The following is an 18,636-nucleotide window of genomic DNA, read 5'->3' on the forward strand; positions in this document are numbered from 1 at the left end:
GTAAACTGTAAAGCCTCCCGAAAAGAAACCACACTATAGTATAGAAAATAGATCATTAAAGAAAACTCCAGCTAGTGACTGCGAAAGTTGGACTTTGCATGAACAGGCGCAAACGATGGATCCCCGGCTTCCGAGCTTATTTGCGTTCATTTTGCGATAGATACACTTTTATGTGTTTTGTAATTTTTTTTCCCAAATTAGGAACCATTCGTCAGTGCCCTGCCTAAGCGCACTACAGAGGTAGCGTAGCGGGACAGGACCGAATAATGAAAATATTTCCGTTAATTGCAAGCCCGACACTAGCACTCACCACCATCACCTGCCTGTATCACTGTAAAATGCTGAATTAGCTCTTGTCATAAACTCCGACAACAAAAGCATTGATGGAGGAAAGTAACATTGCGAACTCTGTTAAAAAGATTTACTGTTGTTATTTTAGTCATTACAGTAAACTATGTTCAGAGGCTATTGACAGCAAGCAAGTTTAAACAGCAGTTCCTTTGAAAACCGGTATTACATCCTTGAGCTGGTAATGAGCGCTAGGTGAGTTGTTTTCTTAAGATACCAATCATTTTTCATCCCCTGTCAATGCTGCATGACTTACAAGAACGCACTTAACGTTTCACAAACCTTCGCCATACATATTACGGGAGTAGTAAACAAGTATTCCATACCTATCGGCAAAACACTTGTGCTAGCGCCTTCCTGCTGTAATAAAAACACTTAATTGACTTTCCATGCTTCGTTTTATTTTACTTTCTTTCCGTTCCAATTAAATGTAACTTGATACAGAGAGAAGGCATATTAGCGTACAATTAGTCGAAAGAACAATCCAGATTTCTTTGCGAAAAAAGTGAGAGAATTGTGGAGTAGAAAGTAAAGAAATAGTAATCAGAGTTGTATTTATAAAACTGGACGAATTAAATTCTTAAGCATCTTCTTGCTCTTCCTCCTCTTCATCAAATTCACCCTCTTCCTCGGCTGTAGCATCCTGGTATTGCTGGTATTCGCTCACCAAGTCGTTCATGTTGCTTTCGGCTTCAGTGAATTCCATCTCGTCCATACCTTCGCCAGTGTACCAGTGGAGGAAAGCCTTACGTCTGAACATAGCAGTGAATTGTTCGGAGATACGTTTGAAGAGTTCCTGCAAAAAAAAATCATGTGAGTAAACTTCTTAAAACAGCAAATGCTCTTAAAACATGCTGTAACTTTGTGATGTATACCTGGATGGCTGTGCTGTTCCCAATGAAAGTGGCGGACATCTTAAGTCCACGTGGTGGAATGTCACAAACGGCTGTCTTGACGTTGTTGGGGATCCATTCAACAAAGTATGAGCTGTTCTTGTTCTGCACGTTGAGCATCTGTTCGTCAACCTCCTTCATGGACATGCGGCCACGGAACATAGCAGCAACGGTGAGGTAACGGCCGTGACGAGGATCGCAAGCAGCCATCATGTTCTTGGCGTCGAACATTTGCTGGGTAAGCTCTGGAACGGTGAGGGCACGGTATTGCTGACTACCTCTGCTGGTGAGTGGGGCAAAGCCAGGCATGAAGAAGTGAAGACGTGGGAATGGCACCATGTTGACGGCCAATTTACGCAAGTCAGCATTTAATTGACCTGTAAGACAGATGAATTTCGAAATTTTTGGTACATTTGTTTGTTACAAAGACAAAGTAATTCCACAAACCTACCGGGAAATCGGAGGCATGTGGTAACACCGCTCATGGTGGCGGAAACAAGATGGTTCAGATCACCATAGGTCGGGGTGGTAAGTTTTAAGGTCCTGAAGCAAATATCGTAGAGCGCCTCATTGTCAATACAGTAAGTCTCGTCGGTGTTCTCAACAAGTTGATGCACGGAAAGGGTGGCATTGTATGGTTCAACGACGGTGTCAGACACTTTTGGCGATGGGACAACGCTGAAGGTGTTCATGATTCTGCAGATTATAAAATAGATAACAACGTGAAAAACCATGATATTACACCCACTAAGCACGAAATAGATTTAACGTGCGTCTAAAATCACTGCACCTGTCTGGGTACTCTTCACGGATCTTGCTGATAAGCAGGGTGCCCATACCCGATCCAGTACCTCCACCGAGTGAGTGTGTAAGCTGAAAGCCTTGAAGACAGTCACAGCTCTCAGCCTCTTTTCGCACAACATCAAGGACCGAGTCTACGAGTTCAGCACCCTCTGTGTAATGGCCCTTGGCCCAGTTGTTTCCAGCACCACTCTGTCCGAAAACAAAGTTGTCTGGTCGGAAGATTTGGCCAAAAGGTCCAGATCGCACAGAGTCCATGGTACCGGGCTCAAGATCGACGAGGACGGCACGGGGCACATACTTGCCACCTTAAAACAGAATTGGGTTAGTCCAAGGTAAAGCAGGAACTAACCATTAATGACAAAACATACCGGTAGCCTCATTGTAGTAAACGTTAATCCTTTCAAGCTGAAGGTCGCTGTCGCCATGGTACGTACCAGTTGGGTCAATACCGTGTTCATCAGAGATTACTTCCCAGAACTAAAAGAGAGCGATTAATCAGTGCAAAAAATCAATACGACCTACTTAAAAAGATTAATAATCTCAAACCGAATGGCGAAACCGTTTTGATTAATCACGTGACTTCTTCAAAAACCATCCTAAATAGTTGCGTGCTTTGCCGCCATTAGGAAACCCGTTACCCAGACTTTAGGTAGCCGCAACTGGTATTCTTAAACATTAATAACGGCGACAATGTCACACGTTATACCACAATTTTAATTGAAGAACTCCTTCAAAGACCATGGCAATTTTATGATACAATCTTTTTTCCTTTGAAACAATTAATTATTCAAGCTACGTAAGACACTGTAATGTAGCCTAACCAACCTTTGCCCCAATCTGGTTGCCACATTGACCTGCTTGTAGATGTACTATTTCTCGCATTTTTAATCAACTCTTGTCTGTGCTCACAATATTTGCACAAAAACACTCGCTTCTATGGACTCTATAGACAAAACGAAATGAACTACCAACTACGACCGTTCACTTTACAACGCCTTTTGAATCGCAAATGTATTCATCCGCGCATCGCGCAACACATTCCCGCTTCTTTCTTCGCTTCATTAAACTCCAAGCGGTTATAACACAATACTATAGAAAATGCTGTTGGCGCGTTTATTTAAATTCCAATCGGCCACACACCCAATCCATGGACGGCGTGGTATCACTTTTCACAAACTATTAATTTTAATTAACCAAATTTAATCTTAGCGTTACCTAGCGTAATTTAAACTAATTCTTGAGATCATTGCAACAACACGCCCTTTTGCACTAAGATTTAACTATACAGTATACCCTCAATGAAAATATGCTAAATGTCACAAATACCTTGGCACCAATCTGATTTCCGCACTGGCCGGCTTGAAGATGAACGATTTCACGCATTTTGATCGGTAAAATAATAAATACAACACTGCTACAAAAGTACAAATATCCTCGTATAAACTCGGTCGCAGACTGAAGACAAATGTCAGGGATAGTCAGCTTTAAACCAGAAACATCTTTTGTGTGACGTAATGCTTTCTCCCCCTTTTCTCTTTCGGCGCACAGTTTTTTTTCAAAACCGGTCACAGACCAATAAGGGAAGGCCTAACGATTCTCCATTGTTAGGGCGGTAACCTGGCAACACGAGAGTTTTTAGGCTTCTCCTAGGTAACCTCTCACAGTCATAATTCGATTTAACATGGCCGCGGCCCAAACCTGCCTACCACGTGATATTTTCTCTCATTAAACGCTCTGTGAAGTTGTTGGCTGGTGTTGCGTAGCAACTGTTTGATACTGATACACTATATGACTATAACGACATAAGAAAGAATGGGAATGAAAAATGATATGGCCTATATTTTTGCCAAGGTAGTGCCCAATTAATTATATGAACATTATCTCAATCAAGAGATAAGAAAACTTTGTCTCATTAGTGCAACGTGCAAAGACCTTCGTTGAATACGCCGAACAAATGCAAAACTAGGTTGGTGGCCTACAACCCCCAAACCTAGTATCTTTTCTTCAGCCTCCTCCTTGCTGGAATCTTCGTATTGCCACATATAAACAATTCAATTAATGAAACCGATTCCTTTGGGATGCTCTTTCTTTTAGCATTATGCATGAGTTAGCGTTAAAGAAATCGATTTCTTATTCTAGTTCGATCCCTAAAGGCCAATCGTATACTTCATGACGACAAAAACGTGATGTCTTGTGTGAGGTCTCGCCTGGTGAGTATTGATCAGACAATGCTTAAAGCATCCCATCGACGCAGTCAGCTGCTGCAGTAGATGTATGATGTGTGTGACATCACATCAACGTATTTGTCAAAAACATTTTCAGATACTGTGGCTTATCATGAAGTTTAATCCAAACCACACAATACTTAATGACATTGTTTCGGAGATTTAGGTTTTGACGCAAACGAAAACAACGTAGAAAAGTGTACGAAGCACACGTACGCTTCACCTCTATACCTTTCTCAGTAGCGAACAATAACTATGAACTTGCTTCAACAAATGGAAAAACCACCGTTTTTCTTTAAACAAAAATTTGTTTCAAAGGACAAATAGTCCACTTGAAAATCGATCTTTTTCGCCAGATTATTTCAACACCGGCTTTTCTCTCTAAGGTGCTTGGCCTGGCTATATATTGCTTCATGAAATGATATTTATATCAGTCATCTCATTTCTCGTCATTTCGTGGGCGGATTGGTTCCAGCGGTTTCTACATGTCTTTTAGTTGTTTAAAGCATGTGCTAATGTAGGCCTACGGGAGAGCGTGACTTAACATAAGAAGCTAAACAGTACATGAAAATCTTGATGGTATTATTTTGTTGATAACAACCAACAAGGCCACTAAATGGTGGCCTACAATTACATATATTTGCCCTAATAGTTAATGATTTATTATTTTAGCAAACGTGCTTTAGGTTTAATGGCCGTGCTAGTTGCTATCGGCAAACTTATACCTTCAGTAGGCTGTTTTCAGGCAATATTTTAGCCTTTTAGGCTTCGTCACTTTTTCTCTCAGCATTATAACGCATGCTGTAAAAACTACAATTACAGTATAGTGATGTTTCGTCCCAACTGCGGCATTCATGAAAGAATTAAATGATTGATTGTATTAAGCCACAAAGTTTGATGTTGTCACCATTGTTTGCAACAAGCATCGTTTGTTCGGGTTGCGTTACGACTACAGTGTTAAACCTACAAACATTGTGCTGTTTTTATGTTTAATAGAAATACTTTCATAGAATACAGTCATGCCTGTACGACATCAGACATGTGTTTTGGACAAAGTTTAACAAATTTTAACAACTCCCTTGGCAGTAATCAGTTTCTATCTGGGCTAATAGATCTCGTTTCGTACCACAATCATTAAATGTGCAAGGAATATAAATATGCTGTAATCGTTGTTTTAGTTATTCATTTCATGTATATTTGCCTTTGCTCCAATAAGTTCGCTTCATTTTGGCATTGTAAAATCCATTAATTGCTTACAGGTTGACAGACATACGACGTCCCTGAAAATCATACTGTACTACAGCATCTAAAAGTAAATCTTTCTTAACAGATCAGCGAAAAATGTACAAATCATAGAGGTACAGTCTAAACCTGACATGTCCAACTGAAATGACGTACTCGACTAAAAATCACGTCACGTTTTCAATAAGCATCGCATATCAATTAACTTTGTTACACAGTTAGTGGTCGTGGATAAAAACGTTTTCGACTAAGTAGTTCAGCACGACCATTAAGTCTAAGATGCAATCGATATTTTTGGTCAAATTTTATCGGTCAAAGTTTTCTCAAGAACTGTTTGCTGTTTGTAAAAATTGAAACTACTTGCCAATATACTTAGCAAACATAACAACCGAAACTTTTAACTGAGCCGCACAAAACTTTCATTTAGGAAGCATGTGACCCGCGGGCTGGATTAAACGAACATTTGAAACTTTGTAGTATAAAATCTTTCCCTCGAAAGCAAAAGTTGTCAATGACGCAGTTTGTTGTTTGCACAGAACTTACAGGTTGTTTTCATGAAAATAAAGATGATATTAAAATGAATATAATTTTTTTGACAATATACCGTAATTTCGAAAAAAATGTGTGACAAGCGGATGCCTTTACCTTAATGCAACATATTGTGCCTTTTACATGGCAGCGCAAAGTAATAGGTTACTAAACTAACATCGATTTTCGTATGTCATAAAGGCTAAATTGCTTCAAGATGGGCGTAACAAGTGTGCCTTAGTTTTTAAGGATTTCCTGTAAGCGCAAAAAAAGGATAAGCGAGGTGCAAGAAAGGCAAGATTCAACGCAAACCATGACGAGTCGGTTGCCTTAAGATTCAACGATAATTTCAATAAAAGCTGTTTGACATCAACCGGTGTAAAGATCATAAAAGTTTTTGGAAACGTGATAGGAAAACAAGCGTCTCCGTAGCCAACATGCCCAGTCGTGCCCGTTTTCGTTTATCCCTATCTCTATGGGGATGAATTGCATTCCTACACGGCACCGCTTACTACATAGCTTTTTTATTGTGTGAATGAACAATGCTTGACTTAAACATTCCTATGTTTGGCCCTGCTTTTGTTGGACGAACGAATTTTTTAGGTATGAAGTTTGTCTGTATGCCGTCCATTCTCAGAAGCGACAAAGCCAGGTTGCCACTATTCCATTATGATGTATTTTCAAAAGAAAAGTCTACTTTAGAGTTATATCTTGCCGTAAGCAAACTCATCTGATCATTATTCGTTTATTAAGCAAGTCCTGCATTATTGCTGCAATATCCAAGTAATTGAAGCGCTCTATATCAGTGATTTTTCTGGGAAGTGTCAATATTACTCTGTTTACTTGCTGTATTTTGTCAGCATCCTGTCTTGGATTGACTAAATTGAATGATGACGTAATATTTTCAGGCACACTGCCAAAATCAAGCAAGTGCTATCCCATCATACGTAAAAAGAATTGCCCTGAAGTCCTGTTCAAGATTTTTGAAGAATTTCTTGCTTTGCAACCCAGAAACACTTTTGATCAAATTTAACATGGAAGACACTCATTCTTGAAATTAATCCAAAATACCCCATGTACCAACTAACCAAGAAAGAAGAATAAGACTAATAGTCTTCTTTCTTTTACATGACTAGTTAAATGAAATTAGTAGGTTTGTATTTTATGTAATTTTTGGTGGGATTACTTAAACTATTACCAATTGTATGCATTATTTTAATTTTTAAATATAATCAATTGCCTAAAATGAGGTATATTGTAGAATATAGAGTAGGTCGCATATAGCCATTTGGTGTTTTCAAAATTTAGGTGGCTCCAAAAACGGTTAAGAACCATTGCTTTACACTACGCCAAGAGCCGTAATAAACAAAGTATGTATTGATCAGGTGCAACTGGCGTTTTAACTAAAGTTTAAATTATTGATGAATGCTGCATGACTCACAATGATGTAATGACTCACTGGATACGGCCAGAAGATAAACGAAACGCATTGAAGAAACGTATTACAATTTTCCACACAGTACATTTCTAAACGATTTTTTTGCATCCAGTATAGTTCATATGAAACAATTCCAACCCAAGTTTAATTTGATTTAACCATTTTTATTAATGTACCTTAATGTATTTATTTTACCTGTCAAGTTTGCTGCAATAAATTTTTTAAACCTGATTAAATTATCATCCCACATGTTGCTAAAAAGCACTAGTCAACAATCGATAAAAATCTCTGATGTTAAACTTTGGAATGTGATTCAAAAATCGTTAAAAAATATAAAAAATACCACAATTTTGCAAATGCTCTAAAGACTTACATACGACAAAAACCTATAGCAGATTCTAGATTAATATATACGCCATGCATCTGTTAAAAAACACTGTTTCGTTGAATTACTGAGTTTCTTTTTTAACATCTGTCATTGTGTGCAACTTTGACTGCCTTGGAATTTGTCCGATTTAGATTTAAGTCCATTAAAAAGGCGCAGCTACCAAGCACAAGAGATGACATGGCTAATCTTATTATTACTACTTCTAAACCGACAACCCACATCGTCATCTGGCTACTTCTTCCCTATAATCGGTTTCATATTTTTAAATTTTCAACTGATCATCTTTCTTCATCTTTCAACTTGACACGACTTTATTTGGGCATAATCAACTACAGGATTATATCGACAAACTTTAATTAAGTGTCACGTTATTGTACCGTGTAGTACTTCAAGCCAGTTCTGATCTTTAATGCATGTACACTAGTCAACGTATTTACATTTATCTTAGCATTCAATCTGTTCGTGGGAAAGCAGAGGTATGACGTATGTTTTTCAAATTAGGGTGTAGCCTACATAACTACATTTATGTATTTGTATGTACCCGCTCACCTGAGAGCCTTATTATATTGCTTTCAACCTGGCAATTCGAATCCCTGAGATGGATTTTAGTTTGCTGGTGTTTAATTTTAACCATCCGCGTCCATATGAAATTAATGCATGATGACTTTAACGTTTCCTCACGTGCATATAAACGTAAGTTTTAATAAAATCATCTGTTTCTTCTTTGTTTCTTTTGTTTTTAGTTTTTTTTCGGTTTACTTTAACATTTTTGGTTTCGGTGGCCGTGTTAACCTTCCTTTATTGCAGCACCACAGTTTAGTTAACATTTTAGATACGTTGCCCTCGGGACTTCCTCGCTTTTTCCCGTTCATTGAATGTTTGTGAGCATGTTATAGTTTTACCATGGTGTTACAAGGTTAACACCATGTTTCGCTCCCCACAGGCAATGGCGAAAAAGTTTCGGTATGATGCAATATATCATCAAAAGAAATGCTAACTGCAAACTGTTGACAGAAATGTTAACAACTTCTGTAAAAAACATTAAATTCTAACAACTACTGTTAATTTTTTTTTCCATGAAACATCATTAAATTTCTTTACGCACAAACAAAATTGCCACAAACACAAAAACACTTCGTTTATGGAAAACAAGCTTTCTGGTTTACTAGTTTTTGTGCCCCTTTGTTTCACATGGCAATCGAGCAACAGTTTACTGCAGCTTTGTTAATGCGTAAAACAGAACTGCAACCTGGTTGAATGTGGACTGTGATTTAAGGCTTAAGAATTACATACGGTGGTTGTTTGCAACAAGTTTTGGCTGTCAATGACGTTAACATTCCGGTCTACACGCCGGTCTACCTACGCAGACAGATGAGTACATTTTTTATTTCATTTGTGAAGTATTAGCGACCGCTAGTGTCGGTTTCATTTTCAAATCTGTAAAAAACACAAGACTTAAAACATATATTGTTTTGCTCTTTTTGCAACCTAAAAAATCTAAAATCTAATAAACTTATATCATCAAAGCACTATGTACATTTTCTACATAATTTAGAAAGGTATTATGAAATAGCCGAAACAGTAGGCTGTAATCAATTAACAGAACAAAATGTTAATTTTCATTGTCTATTTATGTACATCGTGTACTAAATGATGCCGTTATACTTAGCTTTGTAATGAAATGGTTGGTTATTGTTGTTGAACTTGACTGTACCAGCCACTCCAATACAATCTATGATTGTCTGAATGTTTATTGTCCTCGATATGGATGAGCCTCAAGGTCGTTGTTTAGCTTTGTCAACCCTAGACTCGATTGTTCAGCTAAAAGCTGATTGTCTTGTGAAGCCGACAAGCAAAGTTGTCTGACTTAACACTGAGCTTCTCTTAAATTGTACTGTTCAGTAGTTTGCACAAATATGTTGATTGTATAAACTGATTATATTGTTTCTTCTTTAAACGATTACAAGTTGACAGAACATTGGCACATCAACAGCATTTCATTCAACAGTTAATGTTTTAGCATTTTGGCTTAGCTATATTCAACTGTATTAAATTACTGGTTGCCGGTGACTACAAAACTTGATTAAAGAATATACGCTAACACACTCACTCTGGCAAACTAAATGCATGCGAGAAAGGCACAAATATTACGTCACAACCATAGTACAGGAAGTTATTGTGACTCGTGTTACGCTTTGCTAAAACGACACATAAGTACGGGAATTGTAAATCTTACACAATCTGTATTTTACCTTTGGTTATTATCATAATATTATCACAGCTTCATTAAACGTAAAATCCTTCATGTGAAACAATAGAATCAGGATAAGAATAAGCAAAGCAACACATTCTCACAGCTCAAAAGATGTTCGTTTGTCACAATGCAAACCGTGTAGTAGTCGTAATCTACAACGAAGACAAACACATTTGCCCGAAGCAGAAACAAAACACAAAAAATAATTAAGATAAAACGAGGCGAGTTAACAAAGTAATTTTCATTACACATCGTGTTAAGCTAAAATTATAACTCATGGCATTATGTGATTATCATGATGATGTCTAAATAGAACTCAATCCCTTATCTAATATCGTTATGTAATTACATTATGGTACTGGTACTCATTAAAAAAATATGGAAATGTGATTTTCTGTTTGTTTTCACCAATTAAGTATTTGGATATTAATAACCGCAAGGAAAGCAAAGTTGTTTGTTTAATTTAGTTAGAAAATATCTTATAATAACATTTATTTACCATATTGCTTTTTATAATCATAAATTACCGATAATTTTTTCCTTTTATTCGTTTGTTTAAGTTTTTGCACTATTGAAGTAAAATTTTGCTGTTGTTCTTACCACTCCTTGCATATATATTCTAGTCTCACTTGGACTTTTTATTGCGCTGGTAACAGCTATAGACATCGGAAATAGAAACATCATGTTTATGTTTCCGATGTCTATGGTAACAGCAGATACCCGAAAGAATTTGAAACGATTCAGGCAAGGAATTGAGGTGATATTGTATTGTATTGTTTATATTTTATAATTTATTATTATGCTCCAAATGTTTGGTATTTTGTTTGCATTTAGAAGAAGATGAGAAAACAATTACTTCTTTTTTTAGACAGAACAACAATGTATGCTTTTTAGACACACAAAAAACGAAATGTTTCAAAAGCCTATGGCCATAGGTTGTGTGTGTTTATAAACCAGAATGCAGAGTCTAGAGTGAGAATAGCCTATGTCACTTATTCGGTTTCGTCTATTCAGCCATGAACTGCCATAACCATTGGCTAATAATTGGCGAAATTTCAATAACAATCAATAAAAAATTATACAGCCAACTATACTACACTTTGCTTGTATGGTTACCAAAATCTTTGCTGTTTGTTCTGTTTTTAGGTGAATAGTGTGAAATTGCACATACTTTGTTAAGTCATTATGATTACATCTTGACCCGGCTGTCTTGAAAGATTTGTTAATCAAGTCTTTCATAAAGTTACTTGATACACTTGGCAACCTATCCTACCTCCCCACGTCTCAAACAATATTGGCAATAATATATTTAATGAAAATTGCACGCACAATTTTTCAATGGTTAATTTAATCAAACCAAACCTGCTTGCTTTATTTATGGAAAGTAATTTTGATATGACATGTACAACGACTTTGTCACGCTGTACAGAGTTCTTAAAACATGTTTTGTATGGATCAATCAAGTTTTTAGATAAACAAAGCTTGTATTGCATGAGGTAGTATCTGCACGTAAATCGTACCAAGTTTTGTGACATATTTTCTTTCAATAACTATCTTGGAAACTATGGATAACCCAACTTAGCTTTTACAACTCGATTAAACAAACAACTTCATATCAACAACTGCAATGCAAGATTAGGTTCAGTGAAAAAAAAACATTGAAATGTTTCCATCATTGCTTGGTAACCTAAACAACAAGCAACCTGCTGTGTTTGATGATCAGTTCATAATGTTCTTGGTTGTGGTGATTCAGATTCAGTTTGCATTCTTAGCAGAAATATATTTTCATATGTAAGTTTTATTTCCAAACATTATACATCATTGTCATTATTGCAAACCTTTCAGTGTCTGGCTATGGTACATGGTGTATAGGTTGCAAGAAGATATGAATGGCATTTGTGACATTGTACTGTAGGTGTGCAGCAGTGATTTTCAACCTGGGGGTCGCGACCCCCGGGTGGGTCGTTTGATTTTTCTCTGGTGGGCACCAAGACGACAATTAAATACCAATCACTATGCCAATTACCAATCACTATTAATTACTAATAATTACCAATCACTATTACGCCAATTGATAAATGCCAATTCAATAAATGAGTATTTTTTTCAACAGAGTGGTATCACAATTTATGTTATTTTTAATTATATTTTTTTGTGCTATTGCACACACACAAATGTATTACATATGCCTGAATCAAAATTTTTGGAAGAGGTTCGTTAGTTATATTGGGTTGTTAAAATGGGTCGTGGTATGAAAAAGGTTGAAAATCACTGGTGTAGAGGATGTTCTGCTATTTTTTTTCCAACCCTGCTATCTCACTTTTTAGCAGTTTCTTCCCTCTAGATTAAAACCCACAATTAAAGCCAGAATAAGAAGTTTGGCAGTTTGTACAACTTTTGTCATTAATTACTTCTTGCCAAACTAACCTAAACTAACTCAGTTATAGTTATCCTAAAATACCATGTTTTTCACATTTTTCATTTTTTGGGCTGCTATCAGTTGTGTAGTGGCCTTAGTTGTTTTAGTTTTTCTTCTTTATTTGTGTTTCAGTTTGTATTTTTCCTGCAAACATGTTTACTCTGGTAAGCATGGTTGACACTATCAAAATACCACCTTGGCTGTTCAATGTTACTCTTGATGAAGCTGTGAAAACCGAACTAAATAGAAGATTTGCAAACAAAGTTATCTATAATGTCGGCTTGTGCATATGCTTATTTGACATATTGAAGTTTGAGGACTCGTTCATATTTCCTGGTGATGGAGCGTCACACACAAAGGTTCATTTTCGTTATGTTGTGTTTCGCCCCTTTATGGATGAAGTGCTAACTGGAAAAATTAAAGGATGCTCATCCGACAGTGTCACCATAAGTCTTGGCTTCTTTGACGATATTGTTGTACCACCTGAAGGACTTCAACAGCCTTCAAAGTTTGATGACTCTGAACAAGTTTGGGTGTGGGAGTATGAAACTGAGGAGGGCACACATGACCTTTTTATGGATATTAATGAACCTGTTCGTTTTAGAGTTGTTGATGAAGTGTTCGTTGACACTACGCCTGCATCATCAGGTACCAAAGATGCTAACATTAGTACATCGGTGCCATATTCTATTAAAGCGATCATATCCGAACCAGGTTTGGGTTTATTAAGTTGGTGGACAAATAAATAGAGATACATGATAATGTTTTAAAGTTAAAGTACAACTTATTGTTGCCTGTTGGTGCAATTTTTCAGTGTCTGCATTATCAACTGGAAGTGTCCTTAGAATAGGAATGATGTTTGGTTTAGTCAAGATTTTTGAGTTAACACTGGTTTACAGTAAAATGCATTGTTGAGTTTATATATATATATCCTAAAGTGGCAAAATTGAACATTGTGTTTTATTGTGCATGACAATGCTTTTTAAGCATCACAATTTCGTACGAACAGTTTTGGAAAATTGTTATGATAGTTCACTTGTAGTATAATGAGAAAAGCATCAAGAGACTCATTTATTTAATTTTATTCCTGTTCTATTATTGTTCTTTCTTTAGGAGATGAATTTCTGGCTTGAGTATTTATTCTAGCTGACTGACCATATATGCTAGATTTGTAGACATGGAAAAACCGCAGATAATATCTCATATGGAAAAGTCTGTTAATTACACACTATATGATTGCAAGTGGATTCCGAGAAGTGCAAAGTTTGTAACAATTGGAAGTCATCCTCGTGGAACGGGTGCTTTACATGTGTACGAAATATCCCACAGAGATTTAATTCAGCTGAAGGTGTATGAAACCCCAACATCTTTAAAATGTGGAACTTTTGCTGCATCTTCTCTACAGTCTAGACACTTGGCAACAGGTGATTTCAAAGGTCAACTTTATGTTTGGGACTTGGAAAATGGAAAACCAGTATATCAATGTGATGCCCACCCAGAAATTATTAATGCTATCGATGGTGTGGGGGGAATGGGTGTAGGCGAGGGTGCACCTGAGTTAGTAACAGGGAGTAGAGATGGAGCGGTCAAAGTTTGGGATGTTCGTCAAAGGGATGCCCCTGTGGCATGCATGGAACCCGAAGATGGAGAAGATAGGCGTGATTGCTGGACTGTAGCTTTCGGTGACGCTTACAACTCTGAAGAGCGTTGTGTATGTGCGGGTTATGACAATGGTGATGTGAAAATGTTTGATTTACGAAACATGTCGGTCAAATGGGAAACAAATATCAAAAATGGTGTATGCTCAGTAGAGTTTGACAGAAAAGATATTTCTATGAACAAATTGGTGGCCAGTTCACTGGAGGGTAAGTTTCGAGTGTTCGATGTTAGAACACACAACTCGAAAACTGGATTTGCTTCTCTGGAGGAAAAGGCCCACAAATCAACAGTTTGGCTTGTCAAACATCTTCCACAGAACCGAGATATTTTCATGACCACTGGGGGCTCAGGATCCTTATCTTTGTGGAAATATGATTATCCTGTAAAGCGTGTAAAAGTGGAGGATGGTGTAAAAACTGGTGTTGCAGGTTCTTTACAATACCTTCAAAATGCTACACTATCCACACAGCCAGTCTGTGGAATGGATTGGAGCCCAGATAAACTTGGACTTGCTGTGTGTGTAGCATTTGATCAAGCTTTAAGAGTTATAATTGTCACTAAGCTTAACAGAATATAGCAGAGTATCTGGCTCGTGTCAAATGTTTTGATTAAGTGACAACGTGATGGACAGTTCATAAATTTCAGTTGGCATGCAAATTTATATTTTTATTGTAATCATTTCATCAATGTAATTTTTTCATAATCCATCGTTCGCATATTTTTTGTTTTTGAAGCACACTTATGACTAAATGGGTGAAAACTCAGATAAAAAGTCGTATCAAAACAAGAAATTTAACCAAACAATACCTTAATATTTCTATTTTTTAAGCTGCTTTGTTGGGAATTATATTTTATGTTTGTTGGCATTGTTTGAACTGTGATATAGTTTTCATAATTTGGCACATATGTACATTTTTTATACGTTTTCGATGTATACGTGCTTTTGTAAATGCTTTGTCTTTGAATTAGTTTCATAGTTTCCTAAGAAATAAAGCTTTGATGTGTTTCTATCGTAATGTTAATGGTATCATTCATTACCACTGAAAATAATTTTACGGAATCTTTTGGAAGTTATAGTATTTCTAACTGTGAAAAGGCATTGCACACTTCGATAAAGAAATTATTTCAATTTGTTGAGCATTTGTTAATCAGAATTAACTGAACACTACCCAAGTTTTGTTAATGTCTTGCGTTGCAACTTGCGACGATAGTGCATATACGAATATGCGTTATATGACGGAACCCATAATACTGCAATGCTTGGGCTGTAAACAGGTTTTCATTTCATCGAAATCATTCAGACGAAAATTTTAAAACATTTATTGACAAATAATTCGTATTTTTTGAAAATGTCGCTAAACTAGATAATTTATTTTTTGTACGTATGGAAGTTATTCGACATTTATCGTAACGGTATGCCGGATTCGCATAACCTCTGTGCTAAGCATATAGGCTAACTGTTGCTTATATCCTTAACAGTTTAAAAAAGACAATATATACGCACACAAATACAGACATAAACAAAATATTTATGTGGATAATTTTTCGGTAGCTGAATATGTTTGACATTTGCATTCAATTTCTTTACCTGGTATAGTATCCAATGGGTCACGAAATTATGTTTCTGTAAGTTCCTGCAATAAGTGCGTATACAACAATCATTTTTTCTAAACTAAAATCGTATGTTTTGTAGTATCTACCCCTTGAAAATGCCGTTGTAGTTTCGCTCGAACGATGAATCATCATCGCCCGAAGATGTTTAAGTCTTGCAAAGATTTTCCTCAGTTTGGGTATAAAAGCTATTATACTATACAGGCTACCTTCAAAAGCAAACTGTCCCGAAAACCTGGTTCATAAACACTAGTTGACCAACATCCAGTTTTTGTCAACGGTAATTTGCTGTATTGCAAGATACTTTAACTCAAGCTTTGGCTTTCGCAATCAAGCATGGACCTACAGTATATCATTTCAAAATGTCTGTAACTTACTCGGAAAATTGGGGGCGCGTAGGTCTAAAATTCTAGTACAGATTTAAACGAATTGGAAATAAGTATAGGCCTACAGCATAGCCTTATACACAGGAAATTGGTAAACTGAAAATATTCAAACGAGAAATAAAAATCTACATTAACTATATAGGAATTCGTCATACTCGGTTATTGCAAACAAGAAAATAAAGTTTCGAATTTGCCAGAACAGAAATCAATTGATATTAATATTTTAAACAGAAAACTGCTATAGATTAGATAATTTCATACAAAACTTAACATAATTTATAGGCCTATAGGGCATTGTAAAATATCAGTACTGAATTAATTAAACCTGAACATTTCAACAAGAAAAATGTGAAACCGGAAGATGGTATGGTGTGTTAATGTTTATCCTGTAACTGAGGAAAGTCTTTGCACGACTTAAACTCGGTGATGATCCCTCATCGCTCGCGCTCCGGTTATTATCCATTTGTTTTTATTTTTTCATAGTACTGCCCAAATTGTTAACCAGGTCCACTGAACAGGAGCAAGTGCCGTTAATGCCTCAGCTAAGGGCATTATAACGATGACGCAACTGGGTATCGAACACGCTACTTTGGTCCGCATTATTGCGAGCCCGAGGTCCAACCACTCGGCTATACCGAGCCAAACACATAGCATTATAAAATAAAAAACTGGTTGCGCTGTAAAATCCCAGTATATGGAACAACAAAATGAAAATTTCTAGACAAAAAATGCAAAGATAATAACAATGGGAAAGTCACCCGTAATGGGAGATCGCCCAAGATGGGACAGCGCGATAATTTCTTTCAACTACAAGATGGCACAAAACTGAATTTTGTTTTCCGCCATTATATTGCCGCCTTTCTTTTGACATATTAACAAAAGACTAGCTAAAAGACTTTTCGTTTTGAGCTATCTTAATCGAAAATATTGGACCCCAGAATTTAAGTTCTGCCGAGATGTTGCTGCCCATAACTAGGTTTGGTTTAACGTTGCAGTTGATTTTATTTTGTTATACAAAGAATTCAAGCACATGGGTTAATGTGTAATAACTTAAAAATGATTAAAACAGAACATTAGATGCCACTCTTTTGGGTTAACTTTATTTTTATTTCTTCTACACCAGCCATCTCTTAGTAATGAGACCATCTCTTAGTATACACCTGATAAAACAAGCTTATATTTGCGAAAGCTCGTGTATAGAAGAATTAAAAATTAAGTTAACCCTATTTATATTGTATATAGTGCCATTTTATACGAGTTATTCCGTCGTTATATTTTACTATATAGCCTACTGGGTTAACACGGTTCAGCCACCATCAGCTTTGTAAACTTAAATATTGGTTGACATGTAACAGTTTGTCGTTAAGAAAGCGTTTATTGACAATGTGTTGGTAACTCTAAGGTGGGATGCATTTTACGACTTGGGTAACTAGCATTATACCCAGGGTTGATACACCGTCCTTATTTCTAGCATTTGTCTTTACTTTGAAGTTCTGTGTCTTAGAAAATATTTTTTCCAATAAGAAATGTTCTTATTTTCACTTGCGTCCTTATTTTTTTATATGTTGGACACAGCTTTCTCCATTTTGAGCATTTTAATATACTTTAGTGCGCCATTTAGAAACCAAGATAGGATCAGCCTTACTAGGACTGTCAAGTCTATCCTGCAAACAAAATATTTGATTATTTTTGGATCAAGTTTTATGGCTGATTTCAATATTTTTATACTTCTGACTTAGTTTGGATCAAAACGTTTGTATTTGTAACAGGTTTGAAACAAATTTGTCAAAATTTGCTACGATATACCACCGAAAAAAAATACAAAACGCGTAGAGTAACATAGAACAAACAGCACATTCCGTCTGTTATGGGAAATATTAAATAAGATATTTGCACATCCATAAAGCCTCACGTATTTATCATATTTTAAAAATCATCTTATAAAATGCAGAAAAATAAATTAAAAAGGATCCTGTCCACAGCACTACAGTAGAGCAACGCAGCCAAAAAGCTCTTCGTATACTATAGTATCATGAAATAAACATTTTCTCAAAATTAGTTGGTAAACTATGGAAGCTTATACACTTCAAAAGGAAACAAAATACTTTTACGTTATATGTGGTCTATTTCATGCAAAGTTTAAGAAAGATTGCCTGCCATAATTTTTCCAGAACAAAAATTACATTTTTTGTTTAACAAATATAAACGCGGAGAAGAAATGACCACACAGTTTTTAGAAAATCGTCTTTCGTTGTTTGATAGATCACTCAATTTACTAGTCCCTTTGATGTTTAAACGTTGCCAAAATTAATTTTGATTTTGTTTTTGTTAACCAATTTTACTTCAAATTCAAGAGTAATTTTCTAAAAACTCCTTAATTAGCAAGATTATTGTTAAGGATTTATACGTACTTTCCCATGTTGGTTTACCATGTGATTATC

At 36.2% G+C, this 18,636-nt stretch overlaps 3 protein-coding genes across 5 annotated transcripts; 2 read left to right on the forward strand and 1 right to left on the reverse strand.

Moving 5' to 3' along the window:
- Positions 1–727: 727 nt before the first annotated feature.
- LOC143451824 (tubulin beta chain-like) lies at positions 728–3,532 on the reverse strand. Of its 2 annotated transcripts, none has more exons than XM_076952570.1 (6): positions 3,372–3,532; positions 2,414–2,522; positions 2,032–2,350; positions 1,693–1,937; positions 1,224–1,618; positions 728–1,144 (listed from the first exon to the last, which is right to left on the reverse strand). In XM_076952570.1, exons 1-6 carry the CDS (start codon positions 3,426–3,428, stop codon positions 929–931), a joined length of 1,341 nt encoding a protein of 446 aa, XP_076808685.1. In that variant the 5' UTR covers positions 3,429–3,532; the 3' UTR covers positions 728–928. The 2 variants fall into 2 exon arrangements, with proteins under 2 accessions (XP_076808685.1, XP_076808686.1); XM_076952571.1 differs by lacking the exon at positions 3,372–3,532 and adding an exon at positions 2,871–3,032.
- A 7,322-nt stretch (positions 3,533–10,854) lies between these two features.
- LOC143452392 (DNA-directed RNA polymerase III subunit RPC8-like) lies at positions 10,855–13,652 on the forward strand. Of its 2 annotated transcripts, none has more exons than XM_076953349.1 (2): positions 10,855–10,877; positions 12,672–13,652. In XM_076953349.1, the coding sequence occupies exon 2, from the start codon at positions 12,692–12,694 to the stop codon at positions 13,286–13,288; it is 597 nt and encodes a 198-aa protein (XP_076809464.1). In that variant the 5' UTR covers positions 10,855–10,877; positions 12,672–12,691; the 3' UTR covers positions 13,289–13,652. The 2 variants fall into 2 exon arrangements, with proteins under 2 accessions (XP_076809464.1, XP_076809463.1); XM_076953348.1 differs by lacking the exon at positions 10,855–10,877 and adding an exon at positions 10,884–11,911.
- Positions 13,653–13,707: 55 nt separating this feature from the next.
- On the forward strand, positions 13,708–15,327 carry LOC143452391 (dynein axonemal assembly factor 10-like). The gene has a single exon (XM_076953347.1). The coding sequence runs from the start codon at positions 13,717–13,719 to the stop codon at positions 14,773–14,775; it is 1,059 nt and encodes a 352-aa protein (XP_076809462.1). The 5' UTR covers positions 13,708–13,716; the 3' UTR covers positions 14,776–15,327.
- The last annotated feature ends 3,309 nt before the right edge of the window (positions 15,328–18,636 follow it).

This window comes from Clavelina lepadiformis, chromosome 4 (genome assembly GCF_947623445.1).
Source record: "Clavelina lepadiformis chromosome 4, kaClaLepa1.1, whole genome shotgun sequence".
NCBI classification, from domain to species: domain Eukaryota; kingdom Metazoa; phylum Chordata; class Ascidiacea; order Aplousobranchia; family Clavelinidae; genus Clavelina; species Clavelina lepadiformis.